Source organism: Protomyces lactucae-debilis (genome assembly GCF_002105105.1).
Source record: "Protomyces lactucae-debilis strain 12-1054 chromosome Unknown BCR37scaffold_11, whole genome shotgun sequence".
NCBI lineage: Eukaryota > Fungi > Ascomycota > Taphrinomycetes > Taphrinales > Protomycetaceae > Protomyces > Protomyces lactucae-debilis.
Window position 1 is genome coordinate 44,757 of NW_024468003.1, and position 16,561 is coordinate 61,317.

The 16,561-nt window shown below is 50.7% G+C and overlaps 8 protein-coding genes across 8 annotated transcripts; 4 read left to right on the forward strand and 4 right to left on the reverse strand.

Annotated features, from left to right (window-relative positions):
• The first annotated feature begins 290 nt into the window (after window positions 1-290).
• Window positions 291-1,409, forward strand: BCR37DRAFT_368337 (ATP synthase subunit D-domain-containing protein). The gene is made up of 2 exons (XM_040868303.1): window positions 291-355; window positions 391-1,409. Exons 1-2 carry the CDS (start codon window positions 336-338, stop codon window positions 1,130-1,132), a joined length of 762 nt encoding a protein of 253 aa, XP_040724707.1. The 5' UTR covers window positions 291-335; the 3' UTR covers window positions 1,133-1,409.
• On the reverse strand, window positions 897-2,917 carry BCR37DRAFT_41025 (Snf7-domain-containing protein). The gene has a single exon (XM_040872175.1). The coding sequence runs from the start codon at window positions 2,460-2,462 to the stop codon at window positions 1,143-1,145; it is 1,320 nt and encodes a 439-aa protein (XP_040724708.1). The 5' UTR covers window positions 2,463-2,917; the 3' UTR covers window positions 897-1,142.
• Window positions 2,918-3,371: 454 nt separating this feature from the next.
• BCR37DRAFT_402817 (tryptophan synthase beta subunit-like PLP-dependent enzyme) lies at window positions 3,372-5,017 on the reverse strand (the record flags this gene model as incomplete). Its single annotated transcript, XM_040871939.1, has 2 exons — window positions 3,372-4,861; window positions 4,897-5,017. 2 exons carry the CDS (start codon window positions 5,015-5,017, stop codon window positions 3,372-3,374), a joined length of 1,611 nt encoding a protein of 536 aa, XP_040724709.1.
• An 88-nt stretch (window positions 5,018-5,105) lies between these two features.
• On the forward strand, window positions 5,106-6,671 carry BCR37DRAFT_358440 (uncharacterized protein; the record flags this gene model as incomplete). Its single annotated transcript, XM_040868211.1, has 3 exons — window positions 5,106-5,481; window positions 5,566-5,622; window positions 5,809-6,671. Coding segments are annotated over exons 1-3 (1,269 nt in total), but the record flags the coding sequence as incomplete, so codon positions are not given.
• A 1,986-nt stretch (window positions 6,672-8,657) lies between these two features.
• On the forward strand, window positions 8,658-10,741 carry BCR37DRAFT_40937 (uncharacterized protein). Its single transcript, XM_040872151.1, has one exon. It carries the CDS (start codon window positions 8,919-8,921, stop codon window positions 10,725-10,727), a length of 1,809 nt encoding a protein of 602 aa, XP_040724711.1. The 5' UTR covers window positions 8,658-8,918; the 3' UTR covers window positions 10,728-10,741.
• Window positions 10,742-10,754: 13 nt separating this feature from the next.
• BCR37DRAFT_347986 (uncharacterized protein) lies at window positions 10,755-12,818 on the reverse strand (the record flags this gene model as incomplete). The annotated part of the gene is made up of 2 exons (XM_040867808.1): window positions 10,755-12,412; window positions 12,509-12,818. The coding sequence occupies 2 exons, from the start codon at window positions 12,816-12,818 to the stop codon at window positions 10,755-10,757; spliced, it is 1,968 nt and encodes a 655-aa protein (XP_040724712.1).
• A 111-nt stretch (window positions 12,819-12,929) lies between these two features.
• Window positions 12,930-13,571, reverse strand: BCR37DRAFT_380145 (uncharacterized protein). Its single transcript, XM_040869429.1, has 2 exons — window positions 13,170-13,571; window positions 12,930-13,123 (listed from the first exon to the last, which is right to left on the reverse strand). Exons 1-2 carry the CDS (start codon window positions 13,490-13,492, stop codon window positions 12,961-12,963), a joined length of 486 nt encoding a protein of 161 aa, XP_040724713.1. The 5' UTR covers window positions 13,493-13,571; the 3' UTR covers window positions 12,930-12,960.
• Window positions 13,572-13,654: 83 nt separating this feature from the next.
• On the forward strand, window positions 13,655-16,510 carry BCR37DRAFT_41164 (MCM2/3/5 family-domain-containing protein). Its single transcript, XM_040872201.1, has one exon. It carries the CDS (start codon window positions 13,720-13,722, stop codon window positions 16,465-16,467), a length of 2,748 nt encoding a protein of 915 aa, XP_040724714.1. The 5' UTR covers window positions 13,655-13,719; the 3' UTR covers window positions 16,468-16,510.
• The last annotated feature ends 51 nt before the right edge of the window (window positions 16,511-16,561 follow it).

A 16,561-nucleotide genomic window follows, 5' to 3' on the forward strand; every position in this document is an offset into this window, starting at 1 on the left:
GTCGCGTCTCGGCAACAACTTGCTGCCTGAAGGTGGCCATGGCGAGTATGAGAATGAGTCGATTTACAACGGCAACCAGCAGCACGCTGGTGATGAAACCGTCAACTATGAGCAAGGCGAGCACACTTCTGCACCGCCCATCAAGTCTGGTAACGACATGAAGTTCTCCGATGAGCAGCAGTCGTCGCGTGCACCTATCGCCCAGACGACGGACAACATTGAGGTTCAGAAGTAGTTCTGTAGGACTCTGTACTCTATCTACGTAGTAATTTCTGTATTTGCAACGACGACGACACTATAGTGACTATACTCCACATCAAGTACAGACAGGCGCCATGTCTGGCAAGGACAGAGAGTAAGCTGGCCATCTACAAGCAAAGCTAATCACAGACCCGTCTTCCCGACCCGCATGTCTCTGGCGCTCATGCAAACAAAGCTCAAGGGCGCCAAGTCGGGACACTCCCTCCTCAAGCGCAAAGCAGAAGCCCTCACCAAGCGCTTCCGCGAAATCACACGCCGCATCGATGAGGCAAAGCGCAAGATGGGGAGGGTCATGCAGATTGCTGCATTTAGTCTTGCAGAAGTAGCGTATACCGCTGGCTCAGATATCGGCTTTCAAGTCGCAGAGAGCGTCAATAAGGCACGCTTTAAAGTACGCGCAAAGCAAGAAAATGTCTCTGGTGTATTGCTGCCTACATTTGAGACCTTTGAAGAAGGAGAGAATGAGTTTACGCTAACGGGACTCGGTCGCGGTGGACAACAAGTGCAAAAAGCGCGCGAAGTCTATACAAAAGCAGTCGAAACGCTCGTCGAGCTGGCCAGTCTCCAGACTGCCTTTGTCATTCTGGATGAAGTCATCAAAGTCACCAATAGGCGTGTCAATGCCATTGAGCATGTCATCATCCCCAAGGCGGAAAATACAATCAAGTATATCCAGCAGGAACTCGAAGAACTCGACCGTGAAGACTTTGTGCGGCTCAAAAAGGTTCAGGGAAAGAAGCAGGCACTCAAGGAGGAAGAGGAAGCCAGAGAAGCGGCAGAGGAAAAGCGAAAAGGCGCCAAAGCAAGCGATACGTACGAGGTGAATGATGTCCTGGCAGAGGCACAGCAAGAGGACGACGTGATTTTCTAGAGTAATGATCTTATGCGTGCTCGAGCTGCCGGAGCTCTTGCGTCTCTGGTTGCTTGACTGGTGCAGTCGGCACAGATGGCAGGTCCATTGGCTCATCAATCGTGACTTGCTTCATACTGGCGCTTGCCTCTGCAAGCATCTGTTCATACGCATCCTCCACTTCTGTATCGTCTTGACCAATAGTCATTGCTTGCTGCACTTCATCCACCTGTGCCATAGAATCTGAAACTTGGTCCATAATGGCATCGACACGCTCCATGCCGCCCATAGACTTGAGAAGGCGATCCAATGCAAAACTGCCTTGCTCCATGGCATTCAGCAGACCCATGTTGGTTGCGGCTTCATCGATTTTCACAAGGACCGCCTCGACTTGTGCTCGCTGATCAGCACGTTGCCGCGTCGTCGTCTCGAGCTGCTTCCGCGTCCGTAGCTTGGACAGTGCCAACGTCTTTTGGCTCTTGCTGATTGCCTCTTTCGCTTCAATCTCAAGGTCTGTACAGCGCTGCGACAGACTCTTGATTTGATCATCCAACAAGGCCAATGTCGCTTTGAGTTGTGCAACAGCTTCATCCGTTTGGCTGATGCTCACATCATCAAGGGGTACCCCAGCAGGCAGGAATTTGAGCGTCTCGCCTTCTGACTGAACCACAGTACCCTGGTCACGAGCCAGGTACTTTAGCAAAACCTCAATATCAGCCCCTGATAGGCGATACGGGCTCAAGTCCGTACACCAACGGGCAAACAACGAGCGCGTTGTGATGTGTCCACTGTAGCTCGATTGCATGTCTGCTTGATATTGCTTCATCAACTTGTCTGCCACAAGCTCAATATTCGCCACCACGACAAACGCAGCACCGCTCAGCTTTGTCGGTGTCGATGGCGTCCAAAACTTGGAGACACCCCAACGAAAGGCAGCCCCTAGTGTGACATTCGTCAGTCTTGAGGGTGGCGCGTAGATTGATTCTTCCTGTGCCATAAACAAGTCTTTAGGAATCCAAGCACGTTTTGCGACTGCTTCATGCTCAACAGATGCAAGAGCAAGCGGTTTGCCCCATTGACTTGATGTGAGAATATCAGAGAGCGCCTTGCTGGTGGTGATGCATAGGCAAGAAGCAAAGGCATTGGTGCTCGTACTAGATTCAGCTTCTTCTTTTATACTGAGGAATGTTTCTTCAAGAAGTGACTTGTTGAGGGCTTGTATCCAAGCATCAATGTTGGCATCATAGCCATCTTTATTGGACACTTTGAGCGTTGCAAAGTCGCTGTACAGAGATGGCAAGCGCGACTTTTTGAAGGATGGCTGAGACAAGACGGTATTGAGCAAAGTCATAGACTAGAGCTATCGGAAAGTCGGCGTTTCAACACGCATGTAGCGTGTGTGGTTGAAGACGTTCCAATTTGCACCATTTGAGATGCACTCAAGCGACCGGATGATTGGAAGCTGTAGACAAGCTGCGTGATTGCAGATCCTCTACAAGTCTCTTCTTGCACACACGTTTCAGGTTGGCAAACTTTTATACTATATATCCACCGCATGCCTGCTCTGTATTGCACTGAATGGCAAGACGCCTGGGCATCACCAAAAAATGCATCGCCTTGTGCGCAACGCTGCGCGTCCTTCTATTCCCAGCTTCACTGCTAGCACTCGCGCTGTCTATTGCATCAGCTGTGCATCTTGCAAGAATCGACGAAGCTGCACGTGACTTATTAGCAAGATTGGCAGTACCTCGTGAGCAACAAGGCAATGTGCGAATCCTGCAAGCAGCAAGCTATTATAGTCTTGCGGCAGGCATCATTTCGTTTGCAAGTACTGCAATTGTTGGGTACACCAGGGGAAATCCACGCATTGAGAAGCATCTGAAACGGCTGCTCGCCGTCGATGTCATCAACGTATTTATCACATTTGTCGCCTGGCTTCTTGTCACGGCAGTTTGGTCACGAAGGCCCTGTATACCCCTCAAGGAGACATCACGCCAATTGAGTACACGGGATGACATCGAAACTCTGGTTGAGCAAATCAATGCGGCGTGCCAAATCAATGCCATTGCAAGCACCTTCAACGCAATCCAGTGGGGCCTGTGGCTAGGTGTCTGTCTGACGAGCTTTGCTTTGCTGAGCATATGTAAGCAGTGCGAGAAGAATGCAAGACGCGCCAAGTTGGCAGCTGAAGCGAGTCGTCAAGCAGATGAAAAGCTGCTGCTTGTCAGGCCACAGATAGCATCGCCCGATGCAGCTAGACTCAGCCACGCATGAATTTGATGTAGACTGGATTCTGAGTTTCGTCCACGTAGGGATAGCCAAGCGAATCCAAGTACACCTGAAATTGAGCCAAGTCTGCATCGGGAACCTGAATAGCAGAAAGGATACTCGAGACATCCGCGCCATTGTTGCGGTAATGAAAGAGGGAAATGTTCCAGCCGCTTTTCATGCCTTGCAAAAACTTGGTCAATGCCCCAGGGCGTTCAGGAAACTCGAAACGGTAGACGCGCTCGTCTGGCACTTTTGAACGACCACCAATCATGTATCGACCATGAGACTTGGCCATTTCATTGTCACTGATATCTTCAGCGCCAAAGCCTTCTGCGCGAATTGCATCGAGCAGCTGTGGTACTTCTGCTCGGTCCTGCACTTTGAAGGAGAGGTAAATGTCGGCACGCACACCATTCGAGTAGCGATAGGAAAACTCTGTCACTGCACGCGGCAGAATCACGGCCACGAGCTTCATAAACACGCCAGAGACTTCTGGCAACACAACAGAGAAGAAAACCTCCTTGCCTAGACCCAACTCTGCACGCTCGGCGACGAAACGGAGCCGGTCGAAATTCATGTTGGCGCCGGAGAGTGTAGCGCAATAAGTATCACTTGTAGAAGTTGGCGGATGCGTCTTGAGGTACTTCTTCAGACCAGCAACGCCAAGCGCGCCAGAAGGCTCGACGATACCGCGCGTGTCCTCAAACACGTCCTTGATGGCAGCACACAGCTCATCAGTCGAGACGAGCACAATTTCATCAACAAACTCCTGGCATAGCCTAAATGTCTCCTCGCCGACAATTTTGACAGCCGTGCCATCAGCGAAGAGCCCAACGTCCTTCAACGTGACGCGCTCCCTTTCATCCAGTGACTGTTTGAGTGCATCTGCATCGTACGTTTCCACACCGATAATTTTGATGTGCGGTGCAATGCGCTTGACATAGGCTGCAATGCCAGCAATAAGGCCACCGCCACCCACGCAGACAAAAATTGCCTTGAGATTTTGAACGCTCGTTTGCCGCAGAATCTCCATGGCGACAGTGCCTTGGCCAGCAATGACATAGGGGTCGTCGTACGGATGCACATCCACGAGATTATGCTTCTTGGCAATTTTAGCCCCTTCTATCTTGGCTTCATCAAAGTTTTGTCCTTTGAGCACGACTGTTGCACCCATGCGTGAGACGGCTTCATGCTTGATGGCCGGCGCAGCAAGAGGCATAACGATCGTTGCAGGGATGCCAAGATGCCGAGCAGAGTAGGCCACACCCTGTGCGTGATTCCCTGCAGAGACGGCAACCACCCCTCTCCAGCGCTCTTCCTCAACGAGATGCGCCATTTTATTGTAGGCTCCGCGAATTTTGAAGCTAAAGACGGGTTGCAGGTCTTCGCGCTTGAGAAGGACATTGGCGCTCAGCTTCGCTGATAGATTCGAGGCGACCGTCAATGGCGTCTCCTTGATGATGTCGTAGACACGAGAAGCTTGCGTTAGTACATTTCATATTTTGAGGTCATACTGAGAATCAATCGCAGGTAGTCTGGCCGCTCTGGCTGATCACCCGTTGGCAATTCTGCTCCTGGCGGAGTTTTTGAGCCATTGACCAGTGCATCGACCGAGAGGCCGTCGTGCGGTGCCATGCTCAGAGCTGGTCACTGCTGGTTCTAGCGTGTTGTCTAGAAGTAAATCTGTAGATGAAGTTGCCAAAATTTGGGAGCTCGCACGACTGACCGACACCACCACTTCAGCTGGCTCATGGAAGCGAATGTCCTCTTATTTGCTTCATATCTGCATGACTCTCTCGCTCAAGAATGTTTCAATGGACTGGATGCCCAGCTGACCAAACTTGATGCTGTTCAAGAGCAGCCACAGCTGATCGACCCTCATGTCCAGGGGCTGCTTGATCCCATCACCGCTCATCTCGTCCAGAGCCTATTGAAGCCTATGCCTACATTCGTACAGGACCTGTATCGCATTGTCTATCATCTTTGCAAGCTTCGTGGTGCCAAAGTCATTGTCAAGCTGCTCCCAAATCACGTACACCTCCTCAATCCGGTGCTCGACACTTTGCAGACTCAGGCGCCAGATACAACTGAGTGGCACAGTCGATACATTCTATTCCTGTGGCTTTCGCTTATTGTAATGGCTCCATTCGACCTGAAAACATTCGATGAAGCCAACAAATCAGATGGTGGTGTGGCCCTGCGTATACTTACGCTGGCACAAACATACCTTGGAGCAAGCAGTCGGGAACGCGAAGCTGCAGGGCTCTTGATTGCAAGAACAGTCACACGCAAAGATGTCAGTGCGGCTTTCATACCTGACTACCTCCAGCGGAGCCTTGCAACATGGGCCAATGACAACTGCACGATTCACTTTCGCATCGGGTTCCTCGTTTCCTTATGTGAAATCTTTCGGATTGGCAATAGAGATATTTTGCAAGCGCACATTCACCCTGCCTTGAATGCGTTGAGGCAAATCGAATCTGATGATTTCAATAGCAACACGTTGCTTCGCAAATTACGAATGAAGCTTTCTCAACGACTTGCATTGACTATGCTCAAACCAAGCAGGGCCGCATGGCGATACAAGAATGATCCAAAAAGCTATGGTGTTGGGAACATTTCAACGGATCAGGAACCCGATGAACCATCGCAGGCAGTAGAGGAAGTGGTAGGCGTTCTCTTGGAGGGCATTCAAGACCGCGACACGGTTGTTCGCTATTCTGCCGCAAAGGGTATCGGCAGAGTTACCAGTCGTCTACCGCGGGAATTTGCTGAAGAAATTGTCGGCGCGATACAAGGCTTGATGGAACATCAAACGCATACAGAGTCTGGTCTTCTCAAGCTGAATGAAGAAGCAAGCGATGCTACATGGCAGGGGTGCTGCTTGGCTATTGCTGAACTCTGTCGGCACGGCGCACTACTACCTGAAGCTTTGCATCAAGCGATGCCAATTGTCATTCTTGCACTACAATTTGACATTCGCAAAGGCTCGCACTCGATTGGCACCGTTGTCCGAGATGCAGCTTGCTACCTCCTTTGGTCAGTTCTGCGATGCTATACAAGTCAAGTGCTACGACCGCTTGCGCACCAAATTGCCTCCACGCTCATTGTCGTCGCCCTCTTTGATCGAGAGATTAGCGTTCGTCGTGCAGCAAGTGCCGCATACCAAGAAGGCGTGGGTCGTCATGCTGAAGGTCTTTTTCCTGATGGTATTGCAGTCTTGACACTCGCAGACTTTCAAAGCGTAGGACAGCGTCAAAATGCTTTTATGAATGTTGCACCGAAAATCTTTGCAAAAGAAGCATACCAAGAAGCGATACTGCAGTACATTGTCAATACATCGCTCCGTCACTGGGATCGTGATATTCGGGAGCTGGCAAGCCAGACTCTTGCTGAACTATATCTGGTCAATCCTGATGTCGTTGAAGCACAGTGGGCAATGCTAGAGCGATACAAAGGCTCTCTTGACGTCAATGCCCGCCACGGTGCTTTCTTTGCTGCCGGAGAGCTCTGCAGAGTTGCTGCGAAAGAGTTTAAGTCTCGCATCTCCGACTTTGGCCACGCATTACCAGATCACGTCCTGGGCGGCATCTCTGCGGCTCTGATGGGGCATGCATTCAGTCATTTCGTGCGCTACGCTGCCTTTGATGAGCCTGGCCTTGATTCTGAATACTATAAGCAGATTCTCAAGTGTCTCAAAGTTTCGGATGATGCTGCTCGACACGAAGCTGGTCTTGCGCTAGCCTCACTGACTCAGAATCAAGCTTTGCTTGCAGGATTCGAGGTATACGCAACTCAAACTTTGAACGTCGGTCATTCGCCACTGGAGAAGGGTGTGATTCAGGCCATTGGACTGTTAGACTGTTCATCTAGGCCACATGCGCTTCACTCATTTGTAACACTGCTTGTGCCACTGACTGAAGCCTCGGGTAATGCCGTTAAGGACGACCCAGAGACGAGACAATTGAGCATCACATCAATCGGCCAGCTAGGGAAACAATGGCTGCATCTGGGCTTCCCAGCAAAGACAATCATTGACCCCATTTTGACCTGCTTGCAAGACTATGCTGTGGATGCCCGCGGCGACGTTGGCAGCTGGGTTCGAGCAGGCGCTATCAAAGAAAGTCTAGATGTGTTGCCAGTTTTGCCATTGGACCAGGAGCCGAGACTGCTTCAAGCAATTTATTCTGGTCTGCTGCAACAATGTCTCAGCAAGATTGACAATTTGCATGTTGCTGCAGTCAATGCCATGCTGCAATTAGTGCCTGTCATGCCAACAGATATGAGCCAGGTTGCCGAGGTCATCGCCAACGCCAAGCACGCGCTTGAAGCCGGGAAAAGTGCAGAGCGGATTCCATCTCTGTTTCTAGATCTGTTGAACAATGTTGTCTTTGGTGATGCTATCCTGCACGAGATTTGCATTCTTGCTGGATCTGGAGGACACCCATGGGCTCAATCTTCACGCAGTGCCCTCGTTGAGCGTCTCGACAACTGCCCGCTGGACCTTCTGTCGAGTGCGGTGAACAGCATAATCGTGCTTGTCGAAGAATCTAGCCAAGACGACCGCGTTCTCGTCCCGACACTGGAAACACTGTCGCTCCTTGTGGACTATCAAATCCCGGAACGTCTGGTTCTAGTCAAGTATGATTTCAACAGACTCTTTGAGGCCGTTCAAAAGTCCTGCCTACGCTCACGGCATGTTCCAAAGCTAGCATCCTCGATGCGGATATACCGTGGTCTGATGAGCCTGCTGCCTAGCTCACACTCAGTACATCAGCGATGCTGGAAGAAGCTTGGACTACTGCTCAAACACACTGTACCGCGCCTTAGACGGCTGGCCGCAGAACAGATCTTCATTGCATTGAGCGAGCAGGAGTTGAGATGCAGGCGCAACAGACCCCTTGAGTATGGGAGCTGGAGTGTTGTCATGAGTGTTTTAATGAACACAGAATGGACTGCTGATATTGACATCATCACCACAGCTTGTAAGCGAGTGCAGGATCATGCCATCTGATGTATGCGCTGTGCTTGGAGCATGCCCAGGGGCATAATATCTTGTGTCACATTATGAGACCAGACCAGTAGATGTCTCATATGCTTTGAGGACTATGCCGCAGCGATTGCAGCTACACACTTTCTCAGCTCGAAGGAGCTTTGTATATTACCGGCCAAAGGATCGGCCGGGGCTTCCGCGCAACGACAAACCTTGTTCACTTGATGACCGCATCCAAAAGGCACTTCCGCCCGCCAAGGCAAAATTACCCAAAACGGCAGAGCGGCGGTACCAACACGCGTTAAAAATGTCTTATGTCAGTGACATATAGGCTCACGCGGACCTTGAAGCGGCTGTCGACGTGAAAACTCGGAGGGAAGAGGGCTTCACAGACTGAGGCCGACTGGCAGACGAACTGGCAAAAACATCGCGAAAACTACACTCTTTGGCCTTGAATGGCAATCTCTAGGCGACGATAGACGCCGTCACTTTCGGTATCTTCCAGCCGGTGTATAAAGTGCAAACCCATCCTTCTCGCATGTCATGGCATTGTCGACGTCGAGAGGGTGTGCGACATGCAAATTAGGGCGCAAACGTTGCGATAGAGTGTACCCCGCTTGTGGCATCTGTCGAGCTCAGGGTCTTGATTGTTCTTGGAGCAGAGAATCGAGTGAAGCGCCTGTTGAACGTCGGTCAGTGACGAGGAACAGCTCTTACAGCACGACAGCCTTGTCGACTTCAGTATCGAGGACTCATACACCTGTGCCACTTCCATCGCCGTCGACTATGGAGGCAGATCGTTTGACACATCTTTTGTCAGCTTTTCACTTGACGGGCTACCGGCTGTGTTCATGGTCAGCTCTTCTCCCTCTTCCGCGTCGGTCTGCGGCTCCTAGTCTATTGCGTACCACAAAACGCAAAAACACACCGCGTGTGACGACCTGGGCAAGCTACTACCTTCCGCATCTCGCGACTGGTTCAACAAATGATGCCTTGTCTCTGGCGCTGGCAGCCTACACTGGACTTGTCCTGCACAAACAAATCGATGCCATTAATTTTTACGTCAAGGCGCTTCGTGCTTTGAGGGACATTCTTGTAAAGTCGCCAGCAGCCATGAGCAACCAGACGTTTCTGCAATGTTGGGCTGCAACAGTTCTTCTTGCAGACTATGAAGCGCAATGTGGTCAGGTGCAAACTTCAGCGCGGCATATTGAAGGAGCCGCCATCTTTACCGAGCTCAGTCTTGAGAGATTCCCAATCGAGGCTGCATCGAACAGGCCAACGTCACAAGAAGACTCGCTCGACAATAAACTCGCAATTCTTCCCCGAAATGAGCGCTGCTTGCCTGCATATTTGCGAGAGTACTCACTCCGACTACGGACCAGCAATTTTCTGTGCTCTGCCAATCATGACCGATGGCCTCAACGGCTCGCAGCTTCTGAAGACACAGCCGATAATGATTTAATGGACAAACTTTACGAAACAAGCGCCAGTTGCTATTGGCACGTCATGACGATATGCGAAGACTATCACACAATTATTGAATTTGCACCACCACAAAGCGCGGTGGAACATGCACAGCTGCAGCAATCATTTGCGGACCCCCTTCGAGTAACGCTTGAAGCGCTGCAGAGCTACGAAGACCAATTGCAGCATATTCTTGTCAAGTCATGGGGCATCTTCCAACAACCAGCCCAAGCGGGACATCCATTTCCAGGTGCGCCAGTGTTTGCCAATCCGATGCTTGCCGTCCCTTGGTTCTTGCCACAGGTTCTCAAGATCTTTCTGGCGCCATTTCTCCGCCAAGCAGAGTATCATTATGCGTGCCAATCAGCCAAGGGTGTTTACAAAGCACTCGAGGAAATTGGTCAAAGCGCCTTGTATGAACATAACTTTCCAGACTGCTTTGTTGCTGCTCTGTGGGAGCGCGGTGTGGAACGGGACTGTATGCAGGCTGGATTTGCTAGACGCGAGCCTCTCTTTCGTGACGTTGTCAGGACCATCTGGTCGGTCAGGGATGCTGCACAAGATGCTGGCCGGCCATTATCAAAGGAGCAGTCTCTTTTGCTCAGCATGAGGACGTATCGCGATGAATTGTCCAAAGTTTTGGCAACACCCAAAGGCAAGTATCTGAGTGTGGGTGCTTTCTTTGGACAGCCTTGGTCTCGTCTGCAACGCCAGGGTCAGTTTCAAAAGAGTCGACGCACAACGGTCAGTGCTTGGCGAAATCGGCTGGAGAGCTACCGCAAAGATTTGCAAGAGAGCAACTTGTTTGAAGGTGCAGTGCTCGAAGAAGGCACACCTGAGCCACGAATCACTGTAGAGGTGGAACAGGCTTGGTTCTTAATTTGAGTCGTCATGTAGATAAAATAATAAGGCCTATTTGTTGGTTTTGCTCTTGACACGCCGGACGAGGTCCTCGACATTATCGTCGCCCTGCTTCTTTCTCTTCTTTTTGCTTGCATCCTTGGCAGGAGGCACTTGTTCAGCTCCAGCAGATTGTTCAGCATGTTTCTTGCCACCACGCTTCCGGCGCTCCTGCACAACCTTATCCATGGTTTTTGTCCGCTTGAACTGCGAACTCGTTGGGTCGAGCGCAAAGTGATGGTTCTCACCGTCAAACACTGCCGAGAATCGATCATCCTTCAAGTCAATCTCAAAGCCATCTTGCAAACCTTCCTTGTCCACCTCTGTCGTCTTGCCCTTACCGAATTTGCTCAGCTTCTTTTGTTGAGCGCGAGAGAGACCAGCACGCTTCTCGGCGCGAACAATAGCTTTCATGTCAAAGTGATCTGCACTCTTCTTCCCTGAGGCGGCAACGGCGTTCTCGTCGTCCATCATGAGAAGTGCGAGTTCTGCCTTTTCTTTGCGATCTTTCTCCTCATCCACAACAGGCTTTTCGCGCTTCTTTTTGGTCTTTGTGGTAGTCTCATTGAAGAATGGATCATCAAAGCCCAGGTCAGGCTGTGCATCCGCCTCAACAACGCCCTTTGTCTTGCGTCGTCGTTCGCGTCGTTCTTGGTCTTTACGCTTGTACTTCTCCAGCGTCGTCTCATTCTCAGGGTCCTCTTCCGCAGCCGGCTGGTCTGCAGCAAGACCAGCAGAAAAGGTGATCTCCATATCACCTGATGGCTTGTCCTCGTCGCTGGCGTCACTATCGCTGCGTGTACTTTTGAGCAATTTTCGCCACTTGTCCTTGAGCATGGCAGCCGTTTCGCCCTCTCCCTCTGAAGAGCTGCTTGAGGCAAGGTACGCCTTCAGTTCCATATCATCCACTTCAGCTTTACTGAATGCTCGTTTTGCAAACTGAGCCTTTTTTGGATCATCATCATCCCAGGTCAGCTTCACTTTTGAATGCTGCAAAGCATCCGTAACAAAGGCATTGGGTTCGTACAAGTCAGGTAGCTTTGTGCATTGGTCCTTTGGCTCATCTGAAAAGACCTCTCCATCAGGGACGAAGCGCAAGTCGAAAAAGTTGGCAGAGGCTTCATACTCTGCGCCGTCGCACGCATCATAGATATGTTTAGCAGTGGCTGCCGAGTCACACTCGACAATGGCATAGTAGTAGCGCAGCCGATCCAGCTGATACTGCCTCAACTTGACCATATCAAACTCTTCACCGAGTGATTCTTTGATGATGCTCTTCGCATTGATGGGCTTGTCGAGATCTTCCTCCTCGTCGTGCTTGAAGATGGTGGCAGGTGGTCCAGCCGTATCCTCTCGCGACATGCGTTCCTTGCCAAACTCGGAGGAAAAGATGGTGACGCTGCGAACGGTACCTGTTGCTGGCTTGAAGGAGTTCATAGCAACAAACAAGTCCTCGGCTTGCAAGTTGTCCCAATCTAGATTGACGAGTGCAAAGCGTGAAGTCACGTCGCCTCTGGGAATGGCCTCTCTGGCTGGTTCGGGATCCACGAGATCCCGGTCATCTAGAGGAGCATCGTCCGGCACATCAGAGTCTTCCTCGGAAGATGACACACCTTCGCCTCTCGCAGGGTCATATTTGATCGGCGCCGCAGGTGTCTCTTGTACCAACACTTCATCGTCGCTGTCGAATTTGGTGAAATTGTCTGGTCGAGTCGGCCGGGGCCCCTTGCGTGCAGCTTTTTCAATGGGCCGCTCATCGCTATCACTGCTGCTGCTGCTTCCTTCTGATTTGGAGTCCACCTCACTGCTCTCTGAAGACGCTTCCGCGCCTGCTGCTTCCTGTGCGCCTTCTTCAGCTTCCAACGCATAAGTCTTTTGTATCTCAGCGGCACCCTTGTTTTTACTCAGCTTTCGGCCATATCGATCGACTTTTGCATTGGCACTAAAGTCTTTATCTTGAAGCATAGCGCTGAATCGCTTGTCCACGGCGACTTTGCGGTCCTTCTTTTTTGGCCGAACGAAGCGCGGATCATTGTGTACGGATGCGAACCTCGGGTCTGTGACTCTCTGCGACATGGCCTCGTCTATCGAGCTCCAGTACCTTGCTTGTCGGCTTTCTTGGTCGTGCATTTCAACTTTTTTTTGGGCTGTGGCGCAGACTATTTTCACACGGACGCAGGGAAATAGATGGGACTTGTTGAAGTCTTGTTCTACGCTTCTACTTGGCAAGACGCTTCTCAGACCGACCATTCACTTGGAATCTCGTCATTTTGCCACGCGTGAGTCCTCTCCGTCCGCTCATGGCTCTTTGCCGCATACGCTCACTCATCTCGACATTCCAAGGCTTCAGACTCTCGGCTGATGCGTAAGCCTCGGGATATCTAGATCGTTAGTCTTTTCAGTTCTTATTCAATTGAATCAGCATACGTGAATGGCTGTTCCATGGTGACAATGACACGCTTACTTGAAGCAGGTCTCGTCATTTGTAGCGGTTTCATGAAATGCAGACCGCGCGCACGTTGCTTGTTCGTGCCGCGTTGCAAGGGACTCTGTTGGATCATCGTCTTGACACTGGTTGTGACGAGTCCATATAAGTTGAAGAGGTAGTCTCGTACGTCAAACTTGTTGACTTTGAGTGGGACATGGAACATGGCTTGGTTGGCAGGGAGTCTGCCTGAGCCTCTGACGAGCGTGAAGATGGTTGAGGGGAGGTAGACTTTTTTGCTGCCTAGCTTGAATGGAGCAGACATGATAGCAGCAGAAGGAGTTAAGATAGCAGCAGACTAGTACTAAGAGACTGATGGACTAATAGACTGATAGTAGTAGTAGTAGATGAGAGTTGGCTCTGTCGCACGCTGTGTCTGCACGTGTCTTGTCGCGAATTATCTGGCGCGTCTTTAACTCATCCACGACAAGCACATCCATCTATACAGATACCAAGGACCTGCTCTAGCCATTGACCAGCAGACTAGCAGACATGTCCTCAGTCGGCCTGCCCTCCTCCTCAGCCCCGCAACCGTATGCACGTCATCCTCAATCAGGTATCTCTGCCAACGGCGCCGCACACCAGTCAGACGCAGAATCAGACGACGAAGGACGCGCCAATGAGGCGCCTGCGCGTAGAAGACCCAGAGATGCACTTGACAGGCAAATTCCAAAAGTCACCGATGCAACAGGTGAAAAAGTACGCGAGGCCTTTGAGAATTTCATCGCTACATTCGAGGATCGCTCCGAAGACGCGTCGCAGAGACCAACGGCAACCGCTGCAACGACACAAGGCGACAGTCTCTATGTCCAGCAGATGCACGCCATGAAGTCTTTCGAGTTGAGCACCATCTACATTGACTTTCAACACCTCACCGCCTTTGAAGATGGTGTCTTGGCTGAAGCTATTGTCCAGCAATACTACCGATTCTCCCCATTCCTCGTCGCAGGACTGCACAATATGCTTCAGAAGTATCAACCAGCGTACTTCTCCTCACAAATTCACTCTCGCACAGGCTCCTCTACAGCATCATCCAAGAGTGCAACGGAAAAGGACTTTAGCATTGCCTTTTACAACCTCCAAAATACTGGCAAAATCCGTGATTTACGCACAGAACGCATCGGTAGGCTCATGTCTGTTTCTGGTACCGTAACGCGAACCTCTGAAGTGCGTCCAGAGCTTGCACGCGCAACATTTAGTTGCATGGAGTGTCGCACTGTTGTTCCCAATGTCGAGCAAGTCTTTCGTTATACTGAACCCACGAAATGCCCAACCGATACTTGTATGAACAAACGCGCCTGGAAGCTACTCATTGCGCAATCCACTTTTCAAGATTGGCAAAAAGTGCGCATCCAAGAGAATTCATCTGAAATCCCAACGGGTAGTATGCCACGTACGCTGGATGTCATTCTGCGTGGTGAAGTGGTGGATCGTGCAAAAGCAGGAGACAAGTGTGTCTTTACAGGAACGCTGATTGTTGTACCGGATGTCTCACAACTCGGTATCCCTGGTGTTCGCGCAGAGGCCATGCGTTCCGGTAATGGACGTGGTGGTCAAGAAGGCTTTGCGAGTGAAGGTGTCACTGGTTTGAAGTCACTCGGTGTGCGCGACTTGACGTACAAGATGGCCTTTTTGGCGTGCTTCACACAGTCTGCCGATGCTCGCGATTCTTCTGGTGGCGATGTTCGTGGCGATGGTACACAAGGTGAAGAAGAACAGAATGAGTTCCTCAACAGTCTGACACAAGCTGAGATTGATGAACTTAAGGAGATGGTGCATTCGGATCACATCTACTCCAAACTAGTCAATTCCATTGCACCGACCGTGTATGGCCATGAAATCATCAAGAAGGGTATCCTACTACAACTCATGGGCGGCGTTCACAAGACAACACCAGAAGGTATCAACCTGCGAGGCGACCTCAATATTTGCATCGTCGGCGATCCATCCACCAGCAAATCGCAGTTCCTCAAATATGTCTGCACTTTCTTGCCGCGTGCAGTCTACACGTCTGGTAAAGCGAGTTCAGCGGCTGGTTTGACGGCTGCTGTTATGAAGGACGAAGAGACGGGTGAATTCACTATTGAAGCTGGAGCTCTCATGTTGGCTGATAATGGTATTTGTGCTATTGACGAATTTGACAAGATGGACATCTCTGATCAAGTGGCCATTCACGAAGCCATGGAACAGCAGACCATTTCCATTGCAAAAGCAGGTATTCACGCAACACTCAACGCTCGAACAAGTATTCTTGCTGCTGCGAATCCAGTGGGCGGACGGTATGATCGCAAAACAACCCTGCGCGCCAATGTTCAAATGTCAGCACCCATCATGTCGCGTTTTGATTTATTCTTTGTGGTGCTGGATGAATGCAATGAGCAAGTCGACTTTAACCTCGCATCGCATATCGTCAATGTGCATCGTTTCACAGATCAAGCCATTCAACCAGAATACGATACGGAGCAACTTCAGCGCTATATCCGGTATGCGCGTACATTCAAGCCAAAGTTGTCGACAGAGGCACAGCAGTACCTGGTGCAGAAATACATTGAGCTACGCAGTGATGATGCACAGGGTATGGGACGTAACAGTTACCGCATCACCGTACGTCAACTTGAATCGATGGTTCGACTGAGTGAGGCTATTGCCAGGGCGGCGTGCGTCGAGGATATCACACCGGCATTTGTCAAAGAAGCGTATAATTTGCTTCGACAGAGTATCATCCATGTCGAGCGCGACGATGTTGAGATGGACGAGGAAGATCTAGCTGGAGAGGATGAGGAGATGGCAGACGGTGAGGCGCGTGATGCAGATGGCGATGCACACATGCAAGGCACGACCAATGGCGAGACGGCTGACGCTGAAGCACCACCTGCGCCGCCAAAGGAAAAGACCAAGATTTCCTACGACAAGTACATTGATATTATGAAGCTCGTCGTTGGTCGCATTTCAGAGGATGAGAAAGCAGGTGGTGAAGGTGTCGCTGAAGACGACTTGCTCGCATTCTACCTTGAACAGCGCGAGAAGGAAATGTCTGATGAAGAAGACATTGAGCGTGAACGTGCGCTCTGCAAAAAGGTACTCAAAAGGCTCGTCAAGGACTCATATCTCATGGAGATTCTGGGCGATACAGGCACTGCAGATGCTTCGGCGAGTGGTGGTGATAAGGTGTATGTCTTGCATCCTAATTGTGCGGTCGATGTGGCGGCTATTGTTGCGCAGCCAACGCCAGTTGAGTAGGTCTAAGTCTTTCAGCGTTTGAGTAACTTGCATGCGTAGCGAGTCTGATTCTATTGATTGAGTATTGATTGAAACTTGAAGAAACTGTCATTGC

Excerpts from the sequence above, each read along its gene's own strand:
- BCR37DRAFT_40937 (XM_040872151.1), top strand. The coding sequence starts at position 8,919 with ATGGCATTGTCGACGTCGAGAGGGTGTGCGACATGCAAATTAGGGCGC.
- BCR37DRAFT_368337 (XM_040868303.1), top strand. The coding sequence starts at position 336 with ATGTCTGGCAAGGACAGAGA. Across the intron at positions 356-390 it reads ATGTCTGGCAAGGACAGAGA|ACCCGTCTTCCCGACCCGCA; the intron begins GTAAGCTGGCCA and ends AGCTAATCACAG.
- BCR37DRAFT_380145 (XM_040869429.1), bottom strand. The coding sequence starts at position 13,492 with ATGTCTGCTCCATTCAAGCTAGGCAGCAAAAAAGTCTACCTCCCCTCA. Across the intron at positions 13,124-13,169 it reads ACCATGGAACAGCCATTCAC|ATATCCCGAGGCTTACGCAT; the intron begins GTATGCTGATTC and ends CTAACGATCTAG.
- BCR37DRAFT_41164 (XM_040872201.1), top strand. The coding sequence starts at position 13,720 with ATGTCCTCAGTCGGCCTGCCCTCCTCCTCAGCCCCGCAACCGTATGCA.
- BCR37DRAFT_41025 (XM_040872175.1), bottom strand. The coding sequence starts at position 2,462 with ATGACTTTGCTCAATACCGTCTTGTCTCAGCCATCCTTCAAAAAGTCG.